General features: G+C 34.4%; 1 protein-coding gene across 1 annotated transcript in view; it reads left to right on the forward strand.

Moving 5' to 3' along the window:
* The window catches only part of PHF14 (PHD finger protein 14), a 171,300-nt gene that overhangs the window by 55,196 nt on the left and 92,724 nt on the right, over positions 1 to 23,380 (forward strand). Inside the window, 3 exon segments of the mRNA XM_019473997.1 lie at positions 2,366 to 2,534; positions 16,076 to 16,126; positions 16,304 to 16,425. Coding sequence (XP_019329542.1) covers positions 2,366 to 2,534; positions 16,076 to 16,126; positions 16,304 to 16,425 — 342 coding nt within the window.

Genomic DNA, 23,380 nt, shown 5'->3' on the forward strand with positions numbered 1-23,380 from the left:
TACATAGTACATGTTTTTACCATAATAATGGGGAAAATAAACTTTGTGTAAGAATTGCTCATCACAGTATTTTTGAACACTTTCATAGCTACTGCTTACATCTGCATAAGCAGATCATAGTAAGTACTTTCAGTTGTGCTTTCTGTTACATAAATTAATGACATGACTGATGCTGCAGTATTATGGAGGGCTGTGCTCTCTGATGCTTACCAAACAGAAAATCTCCTTAGAGTTTTGAGTTGGACAACTTGAAGACAATGCATCGTATCAAAGTAAAGAACACAGAGTAACCTTTAGCTAAGCAGACACACAAAATTTTGAGGGAACGCTGTTACCTCTGAAGCTTCCCTCTCCTGTTACATCATTGGAGAGACTTTCTCCATAAAATCTTACAATCATAGTAGTTGGTCTGCGTGCTTTTGTTTGTTTACTTAAGTGCATAAGTATGCACAAACATATTTGTTTGTGTTTATGCACACAAATTTGTATAAAGATATAACTGTAAAAAGTAGCATTTTGTGAAAGTTATTATACCTCATTTTTTTTATTGGTTTTATATTTTAGTGTCCTAAAGAGGCCTAGAAATGTTAACAGGTACTGTGTCTGTAGCGAACTGAGGTTTGTAAAGAGGAGGAAGAATAGAGTATTACACACTTGTATGCTGGCCCAAAACTGTTTGCAAAGTATAAAAGCTGCATAAAGTGACTTCCTTGTGTTTTGGCTACTAATGAAGTCTCCATACTTACATGAGGGAGGGGAGACCCTGTTAACCTTTCCTGTAATCTACCCTGTAGTACCTCTGCTTTTATAGACCAGCAAATACTTCTTGTACTGGCATGTGTCCTATGTCCAGTGGTCCCAAGTGCTTTAGAGACAAGAAGTGATTAATCTTCATAACATTATAATGTAGCCAAAATTATCTTAATTTTACATATGGAAAAATTGAAGGAGAAAGGTGTTGACTTAGCCAAGGTTACACTGATAACAGTTACCCAATCCAGGATTAGATCCCCTCTATTTTGATTTAGTAGCCACTGGTCTGTCTAGCGGACCACGATGACTGCTGGTGTCTTCTGGTATAGCCGGGAGAGATCTGAGATTATACTGCCTGGATTAGTTTGAAAGAATTGGAAAACATGGAAAGTTGATGGAGTTGATATTGTGTTAGCTCTTACTGAAGTTCATAGGAGAAAAAATATTGCTGTTGAACACGTACATATGAAGAAATCATCTCGGACACACCACACGTACCTGACTTTGTGCTTTTGTTTAGATATGGGATGAGTATGCCTTCTTGTCACAAGTGTGTATTAACATTTAACTTCCAATAATTAAATACATGTTTTTTGTTTGTCTCCTTCCAAAGGAAATTTGCTTCGTTTAGATAATTTTAATGTGTGTATCCCTGTTAATGCTAATAAATAGCAGAACATAATGTTGATTTTTTTTTTTCCAGTTGGTATTATAAAAAGAACATTTTTAATACGAGAACAGTGATGAATTGGAATTTGTTTGAAAGGATTTATAGTTTTTTGAATTGGAAGTGTAATGTGAGAAGGAATTAAAAAATCGGCTCTTATCAGTGGGTATAATTTTTAAGTTTTCATTAACATATTTTTAGTTAACATCCACATTTATGACTTTGCAGAAGATGAGCATTTTCTGCAAATGAGAACAAAACTTGATGACTTCCCATCTTGTTAATTCTGTCATGGAGCTTGTTAATAGCATTACCGTAGCATCTGTTCACTTTTGAAGTTCTGATTGTGATTTTGTACTTTTTCAAAAACTCAAAAGGCATTTTTTTCAACTCAGTGTTCAGAGTTTGTTAATATACATCTCCAGCTTCTATATCTTTAATTTTCTCTTAACTGGTTTTTTTAGATTTAAAACCCACTCTTAGAAAACACCTATTAAAATTGATTTTCACAACAGACATTTCTTCTAAATCCCTGCCACTAAAGAGCGCTCTCATCAGAATGAATTCAGCAGCGTGTCTTTGTAAAGATTAAAGTGCAGCAGCAGTTAAAATAATGAATAGATTACAGATCAGTGGGTGCTATTAAAAATGGGGATATGGTAGCATGCAAATGGTGAAATAGGGTACATCTTTCTTGAAGATTAAATCCTGCTTTCAAAATCTTGGTTTTCAAAATTTAAATACTGACAGAAAAAAAAAACAGCAAAAAGAGTGGCTTGCTTGTTTTTTGCTTAGTTGCTTAAAGTATCTTTCATTTGAGGGTCTTCTTTAGGTGTCCATTGGGTTTCTTGACTTTTGAATTTATTTTAAACCCAATCACTTCAATATGTTTCTTTTTCTACTTTTGTGACTGCAGTTTTTAATAGAAAATCTTCCACTTTGCAGGCAGTGTTCAGAGTGTGACCAGGCAGGTAGCAGTGACATGGAGGCTGATATCGCCATGGAAACCTTACCAGATGGGACCAAACGATCAAGGAGGCAGATTAAGGAACCAGTGAAATTTGTTCCTCAGGATGTGCCACCAGAACCGAAGAAAATTCCAATCAGAAACACGGTAAACGATGGTTGAGTTGTTGTTAGGCAGCTCATATTCATAATAATTTTGTTTAAGATGACTTATGTTTTGGACATTTTGAATTGTGGGATTTTAATTTGATTGATGTTCTATTTTTGTTATAAATTCCCTTTCCTCTGTCTAATACTTTATTACTTGTGTTAAATATATAGTTTTGCTACAGTAAAAAGCTGGGAAACACGGTACTGAACTGGAGAGCTGTACAAGCTTTTCCTTTTCCCTGGGTCAAGAAGTCCTCTGTTAATTGCAGAAAAAGGGAAAATTCAGTTTGCACTTAAACTTAGCCTTTATAACTGTTCTTCACCTTAGTGGTAAGGACACTTTATTCTTGTATGCTAAGATTTAAATGTATCAAATTGCCAATTACAACTGTAAAGTAATTAGTCATTTCCTTATGTACAGGCAACCTACTGACTGACTGCACATTTTGTGACTATCACAAGACCCTGTTACTTCAGTTTGTTTAGCTTCCTAGTCTTACTAGTCATTGTATGTTTTCTCAGACTTTCCTGGTAGATAGTCTTTAGAGAAGAGAAGCAAAAGCTCTTGCTTCCTGCACTAATGAAATATTTAGCATCTTTCTTTCATTTGAAAGTTCAGTAGAACTTTTTTATTAATCACCGTGTTCCATTGTGTTTCTCTCGTGCTCTAATCCTTAAAATTTTGCACTCCTACTTGCTCATGAAACAAGGTTTTTCATGTGTGATGTGTCACATCACCTATAAAATGTACATAAAAGTGTCAAAGGGCTTTTAGGTCCAGTTTAGGGAACGACTAATGTTCCCATGACCCTTTGGACGTGAGTAGTAATTATATATAAACTGGTGGTTCATCTTCCAATATACAACTTAGTATTAGGAAATACTTCAACCCTCTCATGTTAGGGTTAGACATACTTCATCCCTCAGGGAACACAACTTTATTTTCCTCACAGGGCTTTCCAGACTCTTTATGCTTGTACTAGCAGATACCATACTTAACTCTTCTGAGTATACACTGATAGGATTAAACAAGTATTTCCCTGATCTAACCTTAAATGTTTGCTTTAATTACATTTCAAAATATTTGGAAAGTTTGGGCCGCAGCTTTGATTTACTGAATGGCTTCCTTTTCCTGGTCTATGACTAAGAAGAACTTTTAAGAACGACTCAAGCCAAAATGATTAATTTAGCTCAAACTATTAGGAGTGTGAGTAATCCAAAATTAAGTTTTGTGAATAATTGAGAACCTCTGTAGGGGAGAGTTTTTTTCTTTCTTTTTGTCATTGAGGGAAAATTCCCTTCTTCCCTATGTGCAAGAACATGTAGGTTCTTACAGCTGTCCGGGTAAATTCAACTTACTGTTGTCATGCTGTTGTTCACCCAGAAAGAAGACTTATCTGGTGTTCCTGCTTACTGAACCCTTTGCATCTCCTCTCCCCTCTTTATTCTTTCTCTCTTTTCCCTCTTTTTACACCTAATATAGTGGTATTAGGGGGTGGGGAATCATGATTATGGCACTAAAGAGAACTAAAAGTATTGCAGGGAAGACATACATAGTAGTAATAGACAAAAGAGTGATATAAGGCATTGTACAGAAATCCATAGGAAGACAAGATTGGTTTGTTCTAATGCCCGTGTAATAACTGCTCAGCTCCTTCTGTGCTAAATGGAGAGAAGTCTGATTGCTCTGAAGTGTTGCCCTCACATTGCGACACTGTGATGTGCTACACTGGTGCTACATTGGTGATTTGGCACCTCACGTGTTAGAGAGTATGTCTACACACATTGTGGTACATAATATAGAGATTAAATTTACTTTGAGTGGACTAGTATGTTGGCACAGTACAGAATTGTACTGTGGAAGAATTACTGCTACCAGTCTAAGAATGACTTTGTTCCTCTGCTTGAATTTTGGCGCTCTCTTTCAGTTCTCTCCAGTTGTCTGCTTTTCTGCAACATACAGATTTGCAAGATAACAACTTTGCTGTCCTGTGGGCAGGGCTCCTCTGTCAAAATTATCTCTACTCTTTTAGCTTTCCCACAGCTGACAGATGTTTTGTTTTGTTTTGTTTTTTTATTTTATTTATTTCCTACTGTCTTCTACTTAACTATGGAAGAGAAGGTTCACACCCTTGGCATCTGCTGGATTTCTTTCTCTGAACTAAGCTGAGTTGCTTTGTTTCAACTCTTTCGTGATCTTGGTGCACTTAGGCTGTATAACAAAATGAAGATAACAGACCTCTGAAGACTTAATAGATACTTCCTGGCAGTATGGGATTCCCATTCACCTTTGCTATGAACCCAGGAAAGTTGGTGTTAGTTTTTGTTGATTGCTTGTTTTGTTTTGGTTTTTTAGGAAAAGAATACTTTTTAATTCTTTAGGTCTGAGGCTGTCTGTATATTTGAGGGGAAAAACCTGACCTTTGAACAATTTCTCATATGAGGTTTACTTGAGTCTGACTATACAGAGAACATCTATGTGTTGCATTTCAACAATGATGACCAGATACTTGTTTTGTCCTTTGTGTACTCGCTGCTCAAATCCTTTAAAATAAAGAAGAAAAAATTAACAATTTGAAAATATGCTTACTTCACAGTCCTCTCTTCTCAGTGTAGTTTGTGTCTCTGGGCATGTTTTATTCAATCTAGTTTTATTTTGGAAGGAATTGGCAAGCCTGCTTAGCTAACAGTGTGTAATCAGCCTTGCTTACAGTTATAATCAACAAGTGCAATTATAAGACTGTTGAATTGTGTATCTGTTGCTCTTAAGGGAATTTCCATGTTTTGCATAAATTTATCTTGAATTGATATAGTTGAAGGGTTTTTTTGCCACATACCTAAGAGAACAGAATGCATCTTATATGTTTGGATTTCATTGCAGTGGTTTATCATAGTTAACTCTTCATTACTTTGTTGACAGAAACTGTCTGTAAGCCCTAATATTTTACTTTGATAAGTTGCGGTAGGTGTTACTGATGACAATAATAGCTGGTATCTGTAAGACATTTTATACAAACGCATATGATTAACTAAGCCTATATGCTAACTGTATGGAAAAAATATTTCATGTTAAATTGCACTTTCAGAATTGATATTTTGCGATCAGCTTGTCTTGCAGCTCCTATTTGATAACGCTGACTTCAGAGATTATCGATAAAGGATACCACTTTTATGAAAAATTGTTGTTTTCCTTATTCGTAGTATTTTTTTTCTAATTTCTGTCTGCTTGGGGTATATTATGAAGAGTAAAAGACCCTTTTAGAAGTATTCATAATTTGATCATTGTTTCTCATCCAGTCTAATTATGGATGTGCACTTAAGTCCTGCAAATTTTTTTTTTTTAATTTAATCCTTCGAAGCACCTGAATTCATTGATGTTGTGGATTTGCTTTTCCAGGGATAAATTGATCTTTAAAGAAAATGGTGGTGGTCTTTTTCCGCTTTCAATGTAACCTTACAACTTCTTTTTGGTTTGCATTATTGCAAAAAATAATAAGGACATCTAATTTTACCTTCTGCAACCCGTACTATTTCTCCTCCTTCTTTTCCTTTATGAACTTAACAGTTCTTTTCAGGTTTTTCTCATCTTAAGTCTCTTACGTACTTAGCCTTACATGTGTGTCAGGATACTCTTAGCAGAGGTTTAGAGTAGGATGCTCTGCGTTATTTTGAATGGTCTAAGTAGATTAGTTTTGAAACATAATAATAAGAAAAAAAATACTGACCAAGCACCTACAAACTGTTTTTAGCACAGGAAGTTGTTGTGTATACTGCTTTTGTTTTACAAATGAATACTGTTATTTAGAATAAATTATTATTTCTTGCTTTTGTTTCAAATAGGAAAAGACAGTAGAGGAGTGACTATTTTTTTTTCTTACCAAGTATATTAAAAGATAAACAAGACTTTTATCTTGTATTTAACTGAAGCATTTCCACCGAAGTGCTTTCCAAATATCTGTTGCGTAACTTAATTATGTGATGTCATAGATACAAATTGTTGTGAATAAAAGATGGCTACAGGAGGAAAACAGAACATCAGTTCCAATTTGAGTGTAAGTATCAGTGCTTCATAAAAACAGCAGATAATTTTAAAACACTTATCTATACTTATCAGTCATCTATTTAATTAACATTATCAATGATTGGTCAACCATTTAAATATGACTTCTAAATAACTACCTGGAAGACCTTTTAAAGCAGCTATCTAATAGTAGTGGTTTTGACATATTCAACTTAAAAGAAATTGCTGTCAACTGAACATTAATGCTCTAGAACAAAATAATCAGGAGTTACTCAGCTTTCTGAAATTTAAGGTTTTTCAGCACTGAATGTAAAAGCTCAACTAAGTCTATGACATGTCAATACAAACATATAAAAGCTAGATCAATCAGCCTGACAAATACGTGGATATATGATAGCATAGAACTCTTTCTTTTGGCTTGAGGCCAAATTTAGAAAGGAAGAAAGAAAGATAAATTGATGCAGCTCTTCCACAATGCTTGAAGCAAATGGAGTATATCAGAGTTTTGTGTTTGGGTTTTTTTTGTTTGTTTGCAGTTTGGGGGTTGTGTTGGTTGGTTGGTTGGTGTTTCAAGAAAGCGGGGGAAAAAAACCCATAGATGAAAGGTCACTTCTTTCTGACGTAGCAAAGGCATGAAGAGATAGACATATTCCAAGTGGTATTCCAATGGTGTGAATATCGATACCTCTGTAAGTAAAGGTAACTAGCATATCTATCATTTCTGCAAATAAGTGCATTTAAGTTCAGTTTTCCAGAAAAGAATAACTTGTTTTAGCAACATCTGCAAACTGACTTTTTCTGGCCTTTTTGCCCTCCTGCTTCTGTTTCGGTTCCCCAAATGTGTGTGCTTTGGAGGATATTAGTGTTAAAAAGGATATAAAGCAATCCTGCTAGTTCTCAAATTCTGTTATATGTTTAACTCTTAGAAGCAGTAGTTTCAAGTTAATTGCCAGATTCAGTGATAGCATAGCTTGACAGCAGGAATGTTGCAAAATTTTTGCTTTTCTAGAAAATAAAAAGTTCTCAAGAGAAAAGAAAATTAAAAAAAAAAAAAAAAAAAAAAGGGATATTGTAATTCTGTGTAATTAAGCTTCATGGTCGACTTGTTTCTCTTTATAATCATATTTTGATTTACTGCTGTTTCTTTTTGTCTGGCAATTCCCTTTTTATTACTGCCAGCTTTCCGGAAAATGAAATAATTATTTCAGAGATATATTTTGAATAGTAGTGATATGTACCATTTAAGGTATTCACTTTGATCTGTATTGAGCGAGTGTGCCATCTGGTGTCTATATAGCTGTCCTTACCTTTATTTAAAATAATTTTATGCCTGTGTGGTGTCATCAATAGAATATTTTTTCTGCCTTTTAACAAAGCAAAGGAAGTCAGAGGGATTTTTCTGCAGCTGGTTTGATTATAACTTTTTCATTGGCAAAGGATGTTTATAACATTGAACTCAATAAGGATTGGGTGACATCATGGATTAAAAATTGCTATCTTAGCAAAATGGTCATGGTTTGTGTTTAACAGGAGAGAGATCACATTATCTGTGCAGTTTCAACCTGTGTTTTTTTTCTCAAGCTTTTGAAAATGTATAGCTTGCTTTATACATGCTCTTGATAATTAGCACAATGATTTCATTAGGTTACTTTTTTGGTAGTAGTGGAAGTTTTCCCAATTCTCTTTTCTGAGTGTTCTGCTCTGCTGATGTTTCATATCAGTCATCTTCTGTTCTGTAGTAATGAAATGACTCCTTGCCACGACCTCGTTGTTTGGAATGATTCCATAACATTCTGATATTTACTACTTTCTTCTATTTTTTTGTCTTTAGATTCTCCCTAACAAGTATATTTTAAAGGCTGTATGAGCGAGAGGGTTAGGGTTAGAAAGTTTTTGATATGTGTGATACGTATCAATGAACCATAGTTTGGTACAAGGTAAAACTGGAAGTTTGTTATTAATACTAGTGAGTCAACTATAAGGTGACATAAGATGAAAATGACTGAAGCATTTAGATAGGAAACAGAATTAAAACATACTTGTATTCTTATGCTGGCCCTCTTCGCTGTGTATTTCATGTAGCTGCATGTCTTTCTAGAGCAGTCACCGTAGCTGCAGGTCAGTCAGGGAAACAAAAATCAAATATGTGCTATTTCAGAGAGGAAATGAGATTTACGGATCTACAAAAGTCAAAGCATCTTAAGTTCTTCACATTTGGCCCTCTAATAATTACAACACAAAACAACATCTACAAACTTTTTACACAATAAAGAAATTATCATAGTACCAATAGTTTTAAGTCAGGTGTGTCTTTAGTGATTTAATCAATTTTTTAATGTGAAATCTGTGACAAGTTTTGAATTATTTATATCAGATTCTCAAATGAAATGCACACCTTACTAATGATATCATGTGCCCCCAAACTCCAGGAGCACTTGGAGTACTGACTGAATTTCCTGTGCTGACCTTTACGAAGAAAGGTAATACCTCATGGTGCCAGCACTGTTAGCAGTATCAGAAACTCAGTGCTGAAAAGAAGAGCCCTATGTATATGACAGTATTGTTTCTGTGACATCCAAGAGGTATAGACGCACCAGCATAATAAGGATCATCTTTCCTGTCTATTAGCAGAAGCAGTACGCGCTAACGTAGTGAAACCCCTGAATTTACACAGATATAACGGCATAAGCAGATGTGCTGGGCCTCTGCTGCCTTTGTGTGTGTGTGCAAACAATTAAAAGAAATTCTGACCAAGTAACACATTAAGCAAAGGAGAAACTGGGAGCAGTGCTCTCTACTGTGATGTTTGAAATAGTTGGTAGAATGAATATGACTTCTGCAAATGACTGGGAATCTCTTAAGTTCTGTTAAGTATTATTGTGCTCTAACCCCTCTTGGGTTTAAATTCACTTTCTCAAATAACTTTTTGGAATTGCCATGCAGAAATCACCATTGGTTTACTGAAAAACAAAGTGACAGAGCAGATCAAATCCAGAACCATGCTAGTTCACCTTATGTGAAGTACATTTGAAGCATTGCTGCTAACCACAGATGTGTTCAGTATTGTAATACTAAGAACACCTGTATATCTTCTTGTGTAGAAGAAGAAATTAAATAGGTGACAGTAAAAATCTTTATCCTCCAGGAGCACTTCAGGAAATGCTCAATACTTAAGAGGAGCGCTTGTGACCCTTGGGAATCGCCTCCCCCCTTTTGGTCAGTTGACAAGGTCTTGGTTTTCCTTTTCTTTGAGCTGGCAAAGCAAAACTGCTCCAGGAGAACGTTCTACCTTCTGTTGCTGTCTTTGGATGAACTGATTTAAAGCACATGTCTTACGGACAAAGGAGAGAGGCATAACGATGTGGTTTGCTGACAGCCATGGTGGTTTTGGGTCATGTGGGCACCCATTCTGTCACGTTCGCCATTCTGCTTTCATGCTTTGAAACTAACATACCAACTTTTTGCATCTGTGAGTGACAGCAGTCAGTCTGTTTCCTTTGTGGCTTTGCTTTGCTCCTTTGTTTCCTTTGCTGTTTTGCAAACAGTCTCTTTCCTTTCAGAGAGTGTCGGACTCATCCTAGGCTTTATTGGTCCCTTACAGATGTCTTTCATTTGTCTCATGTATGGAATTTATTTTTCTGAGAATATTCAAAATCTTAAGTCAATGCATTAGCTAATCTTTTACATTTTACATATGTTTCATATTGTTGTCCAGTTGTTACTGAGTTGCTTATGAACAACTTGAATGTGAAATTTAAATGTTCGCTTCTAGCTTTTCCACGCCCAAAATGGAGACTCCCACTTTGGTCTTTCTTATTCTCCTGCTTTTGGGTTGACAATTTGATCCCATTGTTGATCACATTTTTCCCTCAACATTTGTCATTCCATTTTGGACAGTTGTTTTAACTGTCTGGTTTTCCAAGTAACTTGAGTACAGTATTTCATTCCATGAGTTGGAATCACATTATCCCCACACCTCTACTGATTTCTTGTCCATATATCTTCTAAAAATGTCACCCTAGTTCCGAATCACTCACACATTTGATCCACGTCATGTTGTATCGTTTGTTGCTTCAGTATGCATTATTCATTTCTTATGTTAGTATTCTATTCTTCGTATTTCAGAATTTATGTCCTAATTCTTTTTAATTCCCTAAGCTGATATGCAAGTTGCCACGCCGCAACAGTAGAATGCTGCACACAACAGATGCATACTTGTGTCAAAAAACATGACGGCTGAAAGAAACCCATTTTTTATTTAACTTTCCCTTGCCCTAGTTCTCCTAATTTCTTCCTGTTTTTTAGAGGCATTCCCTAACATTCATTCTTATTTGTGTTTTATTTTTTATTACTTATTTATTATAAAATACTATATATTTTATGGAATATTTTAGTAACTGTCAGCTTAGATCATTACAAATTAAATTAGAGAGGGGCAAGCAAATGCTGTTTTTTTTCTACTTCTCTTTCTTTTCAGGTTTGATAGCTATTTGCATGTCATGTTCATCACTGTTTCTCTGCAGGTAGTCTGGTAATGTTTTGTGTGAATTTTTACAACATTGGAGAGGCAAAAGGCAGGTTTGTTGGTTTTTTTTTTCCAAATTTTGAATGCAAAGTCAGGAGTAAATGAAATAACTCAGAGGAATGGTGTATGATTTAATACTGTGGGATGGTTCTCCAACTTCCATAGATGACAAGCTTTGAAGTAAAAGACCAAAAGGGACGTTTTAATCTTTAGGTTTCATTTACCCAGAGCATTACTCTTTTCTGAGGGAGGACTTTAAGATTGCTGTGAAGGCTAAACCTTAGTAAGATATTCTTCGAAAAGGTGGCTTGCTTTCACCTCGATGATTTCATTGAACCAAATGGCTCAGTCTATTTATCTGAGGAACATCATTTTAAGCAATTTTAAAGAGTTTAATTAGAAGTCAGTTTGCTGACGTATAAAGGTGGTTTTTTCCCTCAAAATATTATGCTAAAAACTTAATTTCTTTTATCTGTTATTATTTTTAACTTTTTAATTTTTTTTTTTAAATTTAAAAATACTTTCATTTTATGCTTGCATCTTAATTTTAATTCATTGATCTTTCTTGCTCTGCTCAGATTATTTTGGGATGTATTGCTAATGAAAAGACTTTTTCTCTTTCATTTCTGTTCAGTGTAAGGTATGTTCTTTGTGACACAACAGATAGATCTTTTGACTGTTTCTTTATTTCAGAAAAGAATAGCTTTTAACTTGGTTTTCTAACAAAAATAAGTTATGCAGTTGCCTACCATTCTAGTAGTAATGCCTCTAGTAACCTGTTGACCCATTATGGCAAGATTTGATAGAGAGGTATGTATGCCTAAGGTAATTAAGTTCTTGGGTATTTTGTAGAGCAGCTGGATAGGAAGGATGAGTGCTGAGTAAGGAAGATGTTTTAGTCACGAGTTCAGTTACCTTTGCGTTTGGTCTCTTGCTGTCCAGTCTAGAACACGTGTAGTTTGGAACCTGTCCTAGTATGTCCTCACTTCAGCTGGGGAACACAGGGAGAACTTGAGGATATGATGAGAGACATGGTTTGAATGTAGTAGAGAAGGAGAGGTTAAGAAGTCACAAGAGAAAGGGAAGAATAGGAATATTATGGTATAGTATTAGGAAGTCAAGTTTGACTAGTTTGGCTGGTTTTAGCATGTATTTATTTATTTTTATTTTTAAGGGCCCTAATTGTAAAAGGATATGAAATGAAAAATAGTGTCTGCCTTGTGTGTCATGATTACGACCTTGGCATAAGTTTGTCTGATTTTCTGGGGTAGTTAAGGCTGTATAGGATCAGTACTTAATTAGCCCTTAGCTACAGGCATATAATTTATTTGTCAACAGAAATCTTAAGTTGCCCATGTAGTAACCAGAATGTAGGTGCCTGCATGGTGGTTCTGTTGATGCTGTGGGATCTAAAGCTCAGTAGCTGGAATCCTCCTGTTAATAGCAGGGAAGTGTCTGAGCGCATAGCACACTTACCTCTTACTTGAGTGCGCATTGAATGAATTCCAGAGTTGTGCAAGTATAGAACTTAGGATAAGACACAACCAAAGACTTGCCAATCAGCTGTCATTAAATGTCAACATTTGAAATAATTTTTTACAGAAACTTTTTACTTCTACATATAGAAAATTATATAGTTACATATTTTGAACCACATTCCATTGTTCAGTACTTTTTTTGATTCCTGTCCTAAAGTGGCATCTTGAGGCAGTTGCCATGTATGGGTTGCATCTGTCTAATCCAGATCTACCTGTGTTTTGTTCTGGACTGAGTTGTCCATTCCAAATGGTCGATATTTTAGAGCATATCTACCTTTTGCCGTGAAACAAAAAAACCTGCTGGGTTAGCACTGGCATTAATGGGGTTTTTGCTTGTGTGCTGATAACGTGACTTTTTCCTTTCCTGGAAAGGAGCACTTTGGAAATGCAGGGACAAATTTCACAAAACTGACTTGCTCTGTTTTATGATATAGAGAAGTTGTAAATTGAAGGTATCTCTATAGTATGTAATTGCCGAGTGTTTTGATTAAAAAATCACTGCCTTTATATGCATCTTATTTGGAAACAGAGATGTTAATCCAGTATAAGTTCTGAATATGAACAAGTTAATCTCAGTTGTAGTATTTACCATTGGACATATATAATAATACTGTTCCTTCAAGCTTTTCTTTTATAAGAAATTTTAAATTGTTTATGGGAAGTACATGCAGCTGTAATATTTGATGCTTATAATCTCTTATGTTCTGATTCTGAGCTCACTAATGACAGAAATTATTCAAAGCATTTTAAAATGAAAATACAGTACTTTGAGGCAAACAGCAATGAAAAATACTGGACAAAGTAATCCAGGTTTATCTGATTCTTTTCTGTGAATCTGTAAGGTAGTGAAAACATATGTAAAATTACAAATGCCTAATTACAGCAAGGCTATTGTTGAAAATTACGGAATATTCAATTTTCAGTTGTGAATTTGATGTTATTTTCCATTGTGAATGCTGCCAATAGGATAATGATTCTGAGCAGAAGTTAGCATTGCAAATATGTTTAAGTGTAGAAATCAGTTTGGAAAAACATTAATGTAAAATTCTGTTACTTTAAAAGCATATAAAATATCCTACAGATGTGTATGTCAAAGGTGTTGATTTTAATGTTAGTTTTCTAGTGATTGTCAAACAGGTTCAAGTACGTTTGAAGGTTTAGAAATCTAACATAGGTCTAATCTAATGGAAGCATAATGCGGGCATAATTAATGTGACATTCCTTGTCATATACATCACACATTATATAGCAGACAGATGAAAACCAACATTTTCTTGACAAAGGTGACTAAAGTATTCATAAATCTTGTCTCTCTGTTTTGCTGAAATTTAAATATGATTCATCACTTCTTAAAATATAGTTATTAACTTGTAATCTTTTCCACTTAGGGTAAAAATTAATTTCATTCTTACCTATATTTCCACATTATATATCAGTTTTCAAGATGGCATTATTCTGACTGTACAAAGCATGCATTATTGTCTCTTGCTGCTTAAACATGGAGAATGAGGACCATAACACTGCATATATTGGCATGCACTTCTACACCTACTTCTTTCTTATCTTTACACAGCTGCATTCAGCAGGGCCTACATGGCTTAAAATTGTCAAAGTTTGTAAGTGTTCTTAGGACTAATGCCAGAAATTGAAAGTAGTAAAATTGGCAGTTAATGTGCTGATGTCTGATCAAACGTTTTTCCGTCTAGTTTTAATTTACAGTGACCTTGGGTTGTGTAACATGTAGTTGACATGTAGCCCATGTTGCATTAATACCTCTAATATTACACTGATAAATTCAGTTACTTGTAATAAATCGGTTCTTCCAGATTTGGACTCTTAGGTATCTACCGTGTGGCTTGTGGAAGGTAGAACACCTCAATTATGAGGTGTGTTACTAAATGTATAGTAAATATTGATATGTATTAAGTAGATAGGGTTTTACAATTTTTTATAAATCATCTTTAGGGAAATGTGAAAGAGAACCTCAGTGGTAATTAAAGTATTCTGAAGAGGCACAAAATAGACTAGTGCTTTCCATTCCACTACATTCCTTTCTACTACAGAGTTAACTCTTGCCTAAAACCAAAAAAACCTTCCCAACAGTATGTTATTAATATGCACAGATCAAAAACTGCGTAGTTAGAAAGGTATGGATGTGTTGAAGTGGCAGGTTTATTTACAGTATAACTCAATTTAAATGTGTAAAATAGTTTAAAATAGTGAACAGTCTTAATTTGAAACTAGTATAAATCCCCTTCAAAGAGGACCCCAAACAGGAGAAACATGGTATTACTAGCTTCTTCGGAATTGGATTTATGGCTGCTTGTGATTCTCAACTGGCTGAAGATTTTTTTGATCAGCTGGTTTTTACTTTTTCTGAGATGAACACTAGCTGCTTCAAAAAAGGTTTTAAGAAATCATTAAGTACGCAGTGTTGGGTTTTTTTATCATATGGCAAATGACTTCCTAAGATGATGGTTTCCTCCCAGAAAAACAAGCATTTTAAAGTTTATTTTATTAGTGTCAAAGTATCAGACGTTGTGGGTTAGTGGAATAGTATCTGATGTTTTTCATTTCCTTCCGCATCCCTTCTAATTTTCTTTCCTTGTTAAACAAGGGAGAGAGAGTGTGATACTGTCAGCTTGTGGCAGTTATTTTATGCCTGCAGGTTATAATGCTGCTATTTCAGAGATAAAAACATAGTGACTGAAACTGGACTCATGTGTGAGTTGCATGTAGTTACTTAGAACTGCTTGTAAACCTTTGGTGTTTGCTGTTGCAGTTCCTGGAAACCTCTTTTCCTTGACACTGTTGGTATTTAGATTTTTTGGCCAACTGCAATACTAAAATGATTTCCACTTTTTGTATTACCCGTTCCATCTGTTTTGTACCAGTCATATGTTGGTATATGCCACAGCTTTATGAGCATCTGCCATATACCCATTATATTGAGCTTCAGTTTGAAAGCTTTAATTCTTGCTTAAGCTGTAAGAATTATTTTCCGTTTCTGTCTTGATGAAGTTTTTTAATTTTGATTTTTTTTTTTTTTTAATCCAATCACTTGGCTTACAAATAGAGCACTTCTAAGTGCTCAAGAAATTTACTGTAATATACTGTTCATACCAATTTTCAAATTATGCATTTTAGTATTGGGAAGTTTGTGCAAAGTCTGTAAGAGATTTGTAATTCTGGTGGCAGTCTTTTTTAGAATAAGGCTCTGCGTGCTCAGGTCAACAAACGTATTTATATTTATTTTTTGGCTAGTTCTGTAGACTTGTATCCAGAATCTGAAGCTGTTGTTCTAATATCTGTTATTGTAGTTGTCTTGCAGTGGTTCTGTAGTTAATGCTTTAAATTATTTCTTCCGGTATGTTTTTGTTGTTATTATGAATAATAGATAAATAGAAAAACCACTATGTTACCTAATACTGAATTTTAAATATATTTTCTTCTAGAGAACTAGAGGACGAAAACGAAGCTTTGTGCCTGAAGAAGAAAAAGCTGAGGTTGGAATATAGTGTTTTGTTTGTTTTGCTTTTGTTTTTCTTTTTTTTTTTTTAACAGTTTCATAAAAAAAATTAAACTTTGGGCTGAAGTGTTACTTTCAGTGCTATAATTGAAAATATTTGCTTTCCTTCTCTCCTTTCCCCCCCATTCCTTTCTTTTTCCTTCTGCTATGACAGGAACGGATTCCCAGAGAAAGAAGACAACGACAGTCTGTTTTACAGAAGAAGCCCAAGTCGGAGGATTTAAGGACTGAATGTGCTACCTGCAAAGGGACTGGAGACAATGAAAATCTAGTCAGGTAAGTTTGATGCTCTGACCTTATGAGGAATTCAAGTTCCATCTTCATCACTTCGTCATTGTGATTATAACACAGAAAATGTGCTTTTTAAAAAAACAAACAAAATCCTATTTAGGGGAAACATTACATCAGAAATATTGACTTGATTCACTTATTGACCTGCCAAACACATTTACACTGTGGATTAAAATGTAAATAACCAAGATAATCTGTTTTTCTAACACAAGAGAATTAATTTGCTCTTGTCAGGGTGAATTGTCAATGTTTTGGAGCAGGTCAGAAAGATAAACAAACCAGCAATTTAATGATATTAAAGCTACAGGAGCATCCTAGAAGTAATTATGTTAGGATCATTAACAATTTTATGAGCTGAAATGTGGATTATGAGGAATTTATGTTTTTAAAAATGTATTAATGCTACCTCCATTAATGCAGATGATGAAAGGGTTTGATAATCATGTCTCTTATCTGAAACAGAAGTGAAAAAAAAATTTGTTGAATGGTGTTTTAGTAGGTGCAGAAATCTAATTAAACAGAATAGCTGCCATTGAATAGCTACTGTTGACCACAACTTCTGCTGAGTTTGACTTTATAGCTGGCATTGTGACCTCTTTGCGAAGCTGTAGAAACTGCTCGCAATTCTTGAAAGAAGAATAATGGAGCTTAGCAACCAGAAAGCAGGTTTTAATTGAATCTACTGAGCTTTCATTAAAATGATCTCGTAATAAGTTCAGATAAAAAATAGCGTTGTATTTAGGTCCTGTATGCTTCAACTACATTTTTCTGGACAAGATCTCCTCTTTAGCTCAGATATAATTGTTGTTTTTAACTGGAAGGATTAATACATCTTTTAATTTATTTCAAGGAATCAGTTACGAGAAAAGTCAGAATCAATGATATAGGCAAGCAGCACATAGCTTTAGAATCAGAATGTGTCCCACGTACAGATGTCTTGTACTCAGAATAGCTGATTTTAGTATCAATTACAGCATACGATTTACTGTAGAAGTTGATACAATTTCAAGGGCTGTGTGCCAGATGGTATTTTTATTTCCAGATTGGAGGCAGAGTGCCTGTATGAGCTCATCGGTAACTGTGTGATTCTCTTACATAGACAAGCTACTGCTGCTAGGTGCTCCTAGATCTTGCTCACTACCAGACTGTGAAATAGAGGCAGGATGTTACAGTGATTGCTGATACAGTTATACTGATGAGAACTGATGGCAACAGTTTTTAACTGTCCACAACAAGATAAAGGGCTTTCTTCAGCCCTATTGTTGGCAAGAAATAAAAGATGCAGGAAAACCATTTTGTTGTGGGAAGGAATCCTGGGAACAACATGTACTGTGCTTTACTGTGAAAAAGGCAGTGAATTAGTTTTCTTCTTCAGGCTTTTTCTAGAAGTGTTAAATACCACATTTGAAGACATAAAGGATAAGATGAGAAAATGCCGTGAAGAACTGTATATTTAAGTTGCAATTAAAAAATATGGTAGCAAATTAGTGGTATGTCTTGCTTACTACGTGAAAAGATTTTAGTAGTAATTTAGATGGGCCAAAAATAAGCATACTACATGCCAAAGCCCAACAAATTCTCTTATAAACCATCCTTATAATTAGGCTTGGAAACAGAGTAGTAATCCTGCATGGGAGGAGAGAAAAGGAGATTCTTATGTTCTAATCCTTTGTTCATACTTCTCTGAAAAATACTTTCTTAAATATTCTGCCTTATTTTCCGTATTAGTTTTTAAAAGAGATTATGAATTTAAAACTTGCTTTTCTTCAGATAATTCCTATAAATAGCTGCAATTTTATCCAAGTTAGGTGACCACTGCTTCTGAAGTGTTGCGGAGGCTTATTTTTGATAATTACTAAATGATGTTAAAGTATTTAGTAAATTTGAATTTCTTTAGTATTATTTTTTAGTTCTTAAAGCTGTATTTCTTTTGATGAGAGTAAATTCAGGGACTGTAATAAGATGCTAGCTATGAGATAGGCTTTCTGCTATGCAGCCAAAGCTGTGTAGGGGTGTGATCCACAGAGTGTTGCTACATCAGAGAAAGTTTTCAGAATCCTTTTTTCTCTTATGTTGTCACAAAGTAAGAGAAGCAGGCTTCTGCCTGCACTGCTTCTTTTTCCTGCCTGTACCATCATGCAAGACTCCTTTGTGGTAGTAGAAATAGAGCATTATTTTAAATGCAAGCTGGTAGGGCTCCTTGTAAGCAAGAGATGTTTAGGAGGGAAAACAAAAGTATTTCTTCAATATCCATTTTGTTTGGCACTGCCTGTTATTAAAGCCAAAACTTTCTCAGAAAACTAGTGATCTTTGTCATCATCTTTGCTCTTCACTCAACAAATGTTTTGTAATTACTGGATTTTATTTTCACCCTTTCCTACCCACCTGCAACTAAGAAAAGGGAGGTTTGTGGGAATATTATAGAAGAGATTTCTGAATGTGAAAGTTGATTGCTAAGTTAAACGGAAATATGCAACTGCTGAAACTGCATATTTAAGGATTAATCTTGATGGGCCTTCTACCTTCTCCTGCTGTGTGTTACCTCAAACGGGGCTGGTTACATGACTCTTGAACAATCTGCTTTTAAAAATCGTAGGTTCTTCTAAAATTCATGTGGCGCTCTCACTTTGGAGTTGCTAACTGAGCAAGGATTAGAGGAAGATAAGCAATTATTTCTTATTTCAAAGAATGCAGCAGAGTATTTAGTAATGAATCTGGAATAAAAAATATTAAATTGTTCAACTAGTTACTACTGTTTGACTAATGGAGATTCTTTTTTTTTTTTTAATCTCCATTTTAGGTGTTTGTGTGTAGCATTGGATGCCTGAGGGATTATTTGTTACATGTGCAGTGTCTTTACTTAACCTGTTGTTCATATGGTTTAAAATATTCAAATAATTGCCTGTGAAAGGACTTAAAATTCTTCCTAAAAAAATATGTTTCATTCTGATAAATTATAATAGTTCATTAATTGGCTGAAGTTTGCCTTAGTGACTATAGTTTTGTACCAAAAAAAGTGATTAAAGTTAGAATATCTTTAATTATTAGCTTTTGTCTAAAACATACTGTCATGTTCCCTACTTTTATATGTGCTAGTAGTTGCCATATGTATATATTATAGACATGCCAGAACAGTGCTTTTTTAGTCACTGATGTCAGATTATATAGATAGACCGTTTCAGTATGGTAGCATGCACTAGAACTGAAAGTTTTAAGTTTTTGTGCTTTTGTCCACAAAAAAGGATCAGTCTTGTGATCCTTTTGTGATACACTTTTTTTTTTTAAAGAATTTACAGTGAATTTATTTTATAAGTTCTTTTATATGCATCTGTGTAAGTTTTACTGAACTAAATACTTCTGCAATTTTTACCCTTTACAAGATTAGTGAGTGGCATAGTCAAGATTTACAAATTAGTCAGACAGTGAAAAGTTAATTGAAAACATTTACTCAAATGAGGCAAAGTCTGATCTGTAACATTATAAATGACAGTAAGGAAGCTGTATCTGTAATTAGAGAAAAGTGTGGTTTTTGAGTATCTTTTTACTCAAATGAACTGTAATTGAGTTTTGAGAGGAATAGTAGTAAAATATGGAGGGTTTTTAGTATTTTATATTTGACACAGATAGGTTTCATGTAAGGCATGGAGACACCGCACTTTTTAAGAGATGAGAGTTCAGTGAAAAGAGTTATAATGTGTGTTTGAAGCTAAATTATTGTGAAACCAGAGGGTAGCTATAACAATATACTGCTCAGTCTTAAGGAGTAATCAAATATTGAAAATATTTGCTTGAAATTGAAGACCTATTTTGAAATGCGGGAGTTCTTAAAGCTTTATATGAAAGATAAATTTTCTAACAAACTCAGAAAATAATTTTAAAGGATATATTTGTTTTTAGAGGTGACCTCTACTGTTTGGTTTATAAAACATTTTATGTAATCATGCTTTTGTTTCATTTTGTAAATCTTTTGAAGTTGTATATAGTTTAGACATTCAATAGGTTTCCTGAGTGCTTTATTGCAGTCTTGCATGAATCACTTAGAATGATAGCTCTTGCAAAGGAATCGTTTGATTCATAAGTATCCCCTCTTTTTTTGTGAGGCCATAACTCACTAATGCAAATCTTTAAAAATAGCTCCCTAATAGCTCCCTTTAGAACTTAACCATATTTAGTAGAAACATGGATGAGGAACTATATTTCAGGTGGCTCAATATGTAATAGGTAAAGCTTGCCCTCCATCTTGCACCATACTCTAGAGTAAGTGATTGTACCATTGTACACACAAAGTGCTTATAGCACAGTATTACTGTCCCTTCAGTTTTGGTAAAAGAAAAAATTAAGATTAATTGTGTATTTTATTTTAATATTTAAAACAGTTTTTTAAGGAAGAATCCACAGGCTAATCTAGTTTAAAATCTTCCAAGGGAAGACTTCTAAATGACTTCACTTCTAAAGAAGTGGCCTCTTCAACTGCTGCTATTAAAAAAATAATATTCTAGCTTCAGTTGTTGACTTTAAGATGTGCTTGGGTAATACTTAGGAATATAGTGCATTAGATAAAATTGATATCTCAATACTGGATCTGAGAAAAGCAGAGTAAAATTAGAATATTGTTTATGTATGGGGCAAAATCATATGTGACCAGGTTAAAGAAATCTCTGAAAAAGCATTAGACTTCTTCATCCCACAATTTAGAGCAAGCATATAGCAATACATTCTTTTATAGTTTTGTGTATTGAATTTTTATGCTTTATTGTCAATTAAGTTAGAATTTTCCATTTCGTTTGATTTGCAGCAACTGAGGCAAAATTATTACTTCAGCATTACAGAGAGGGTAAAATAGACTAAGGTCATGTATTTGAAAGAATATAGGATAGAATTTTTTGAAAACATAGATCTGAATGCTGGTTATAAAGTATTGAAAAAGCGTAAAGCTGCAAAGCAAATTATTAAGCATGTATGTAGTATTTATTTTTAATGCAGATGTTTACTAGGAAATAAGCAATTGTGAAAGTATTTATTTTTCCCAATATACTAAGTCTCACGTTTCAAGCAAGTGTAATGTTTTGCGTGTGCAGTCAGTGTATCAAGGCAGGCCTGAAAGGGGAAGGTGAGGAGTAGGAAGGGAGAAAGAAGAAAACATATGCAATGTCATATTTACTAAAGAAAAAAAACTTTTGAGTAAAATTGACTATTTTACTCAAAAAATAAAATAGTTTACAAATAATTTACAAATCAAGTAAAATTAATTTGTCATAACTTTGAGTCATCAAATCATACTATAACTGAGAATCGTTAAAATGTATGCAACATCTGTAATTCTGGTGCTACAAATGTATGTATCAAATTTAGGATAATAATTTATGCTGTATAAAGGATTGAGTCCTTAGCTGCACAAAGTGATCTACTTCAATTCTGGTTTTGACAGACAGTATGTTCTAGACAGGCTCTTCTGAAACCTCTGGAAATTTTCTATCTGAAACTGTTACTCACTGTATTTCCTTAATTGCGTTTGTCTTGTATAGGTTCATCTTTGCGTTTTTGTTTCTTACATTTCCATGCAGAGGGCATGCCAGCCTTCAAGTTAAGGATTTCTTCCTTATCTGTTAGCTGCTAGTTTTGAAGCTCTGCATGAGCTGAAGTTTATTCCAGAACAAACGCATTAATTATTAATTACTTTGAATGCACTGCAACAAAATTAACAATCCATCATAGTAATTGAAAGCCTATGCTTTACAGTAGTTTTAGAAGTTTAAGGCTGCTAATGTAGAGATTAATCTCAAAGAAAATGTTAGTTAATTCAGCCACAATTTGCAACAATCTTATGTTTTACAGAGGATTACAAATGCATTATTTTCTTGGAATGAACTACTTGGATGAAAGGAAACTTAAAATTCAGTTGTGTAGTTTATTTCTGCTATATAATTTACAGGGATTAATTCTGCATATTAAGTTTTTTAATTGCTTAAGTTACCTGTTAGATAATTTTTTTCTGTAATTTACTTTATTGCCTTCTAAAAAGTGTTTCTTTTTATGCTAGATAGCAGGATAATGCATACAATGACAAATGCACATTTTTGTTCAGAGGACTTTATTCAAACTGAATTACCTATGCTGCATTGCATTTTACTGTAAAATACCACAGATTTTTCATTTTCAGTAAATTCATGTGCTAGGGCAGACATTCAAAAAAAGGTGTAGGCATTGTAAAACTCTCTTGTGAAGTACCTAAAAGTCAGGCATAGGTCTGGTAGCAAGACTCATACTGCTGTCATTCAGGACTTCTCTAGAAGCAGAGTGCTAGGCACGTTTGCATTTGGGCTACCCGTCTACCTAAAGCTACACGTGCCTGGAACATTTGAAGTTGGAATGCAAAAAGTAGGACTCTTGCATTTTCTGTTAATTGGGAACCAGTCTATTTACCTGGTACCTAAAGGATTTCTTCAGTACATTTGTCTGTTATTTTCCTGAAATGAGACAGCAGAATCTGAATTGAAGCCCATATTGTTTTTTTTCCCCTGATTATTTTGCTGGTTAGCTCTTAAAGAAATTTAAGCCATTTAAAGAATAGAAGCCCAGGTCTTCAGATACTGATTTTGTGTTCCATCTCTGGTTTGATTCTTGGTACTATATGAACTTGAAGGAACTATCTTAAAAGTAGCCTGTGTAAGAGTGACCCAAAACTGAAATTTTGGAGATATTGCTGTTATTAAAAAACTTGTTTCCATTTAATTCTACATTATCAGAATTGGGAAAGCCAGGCTGGGAAATATGCACAGGACCATCTAATGTTATTTCTGTGTAAAGCTTAGCATTGAGCCTTCATTTTGAAAAAAGAGAGTAAAACTGCATGAAAGGTTATTCTGCCTACCTGTGCCTTCTGATCAAGTGCAGATACAGCAAAGGATGATTTCCGCGTGCCCCCCCTTCCCCCGCCCCC

The sequence above is a fragment of the Aptenodytes forsteri genome, unplaced genomic scaffold, assembly GCF_000699145.1.
Source record: "Aptenodytes forsteri isolate BGI_AS27 unplaced genomic scaffold, ASM69914v1 Scaffold55, whole genome shotgun sequence".
Lineage (NCBI taxonomy): Eukaryota > Metazoa > Chordata > Aves > Sphenisciformes > Spheniscidae > Aptenodytes > Aptenodytes forsteri.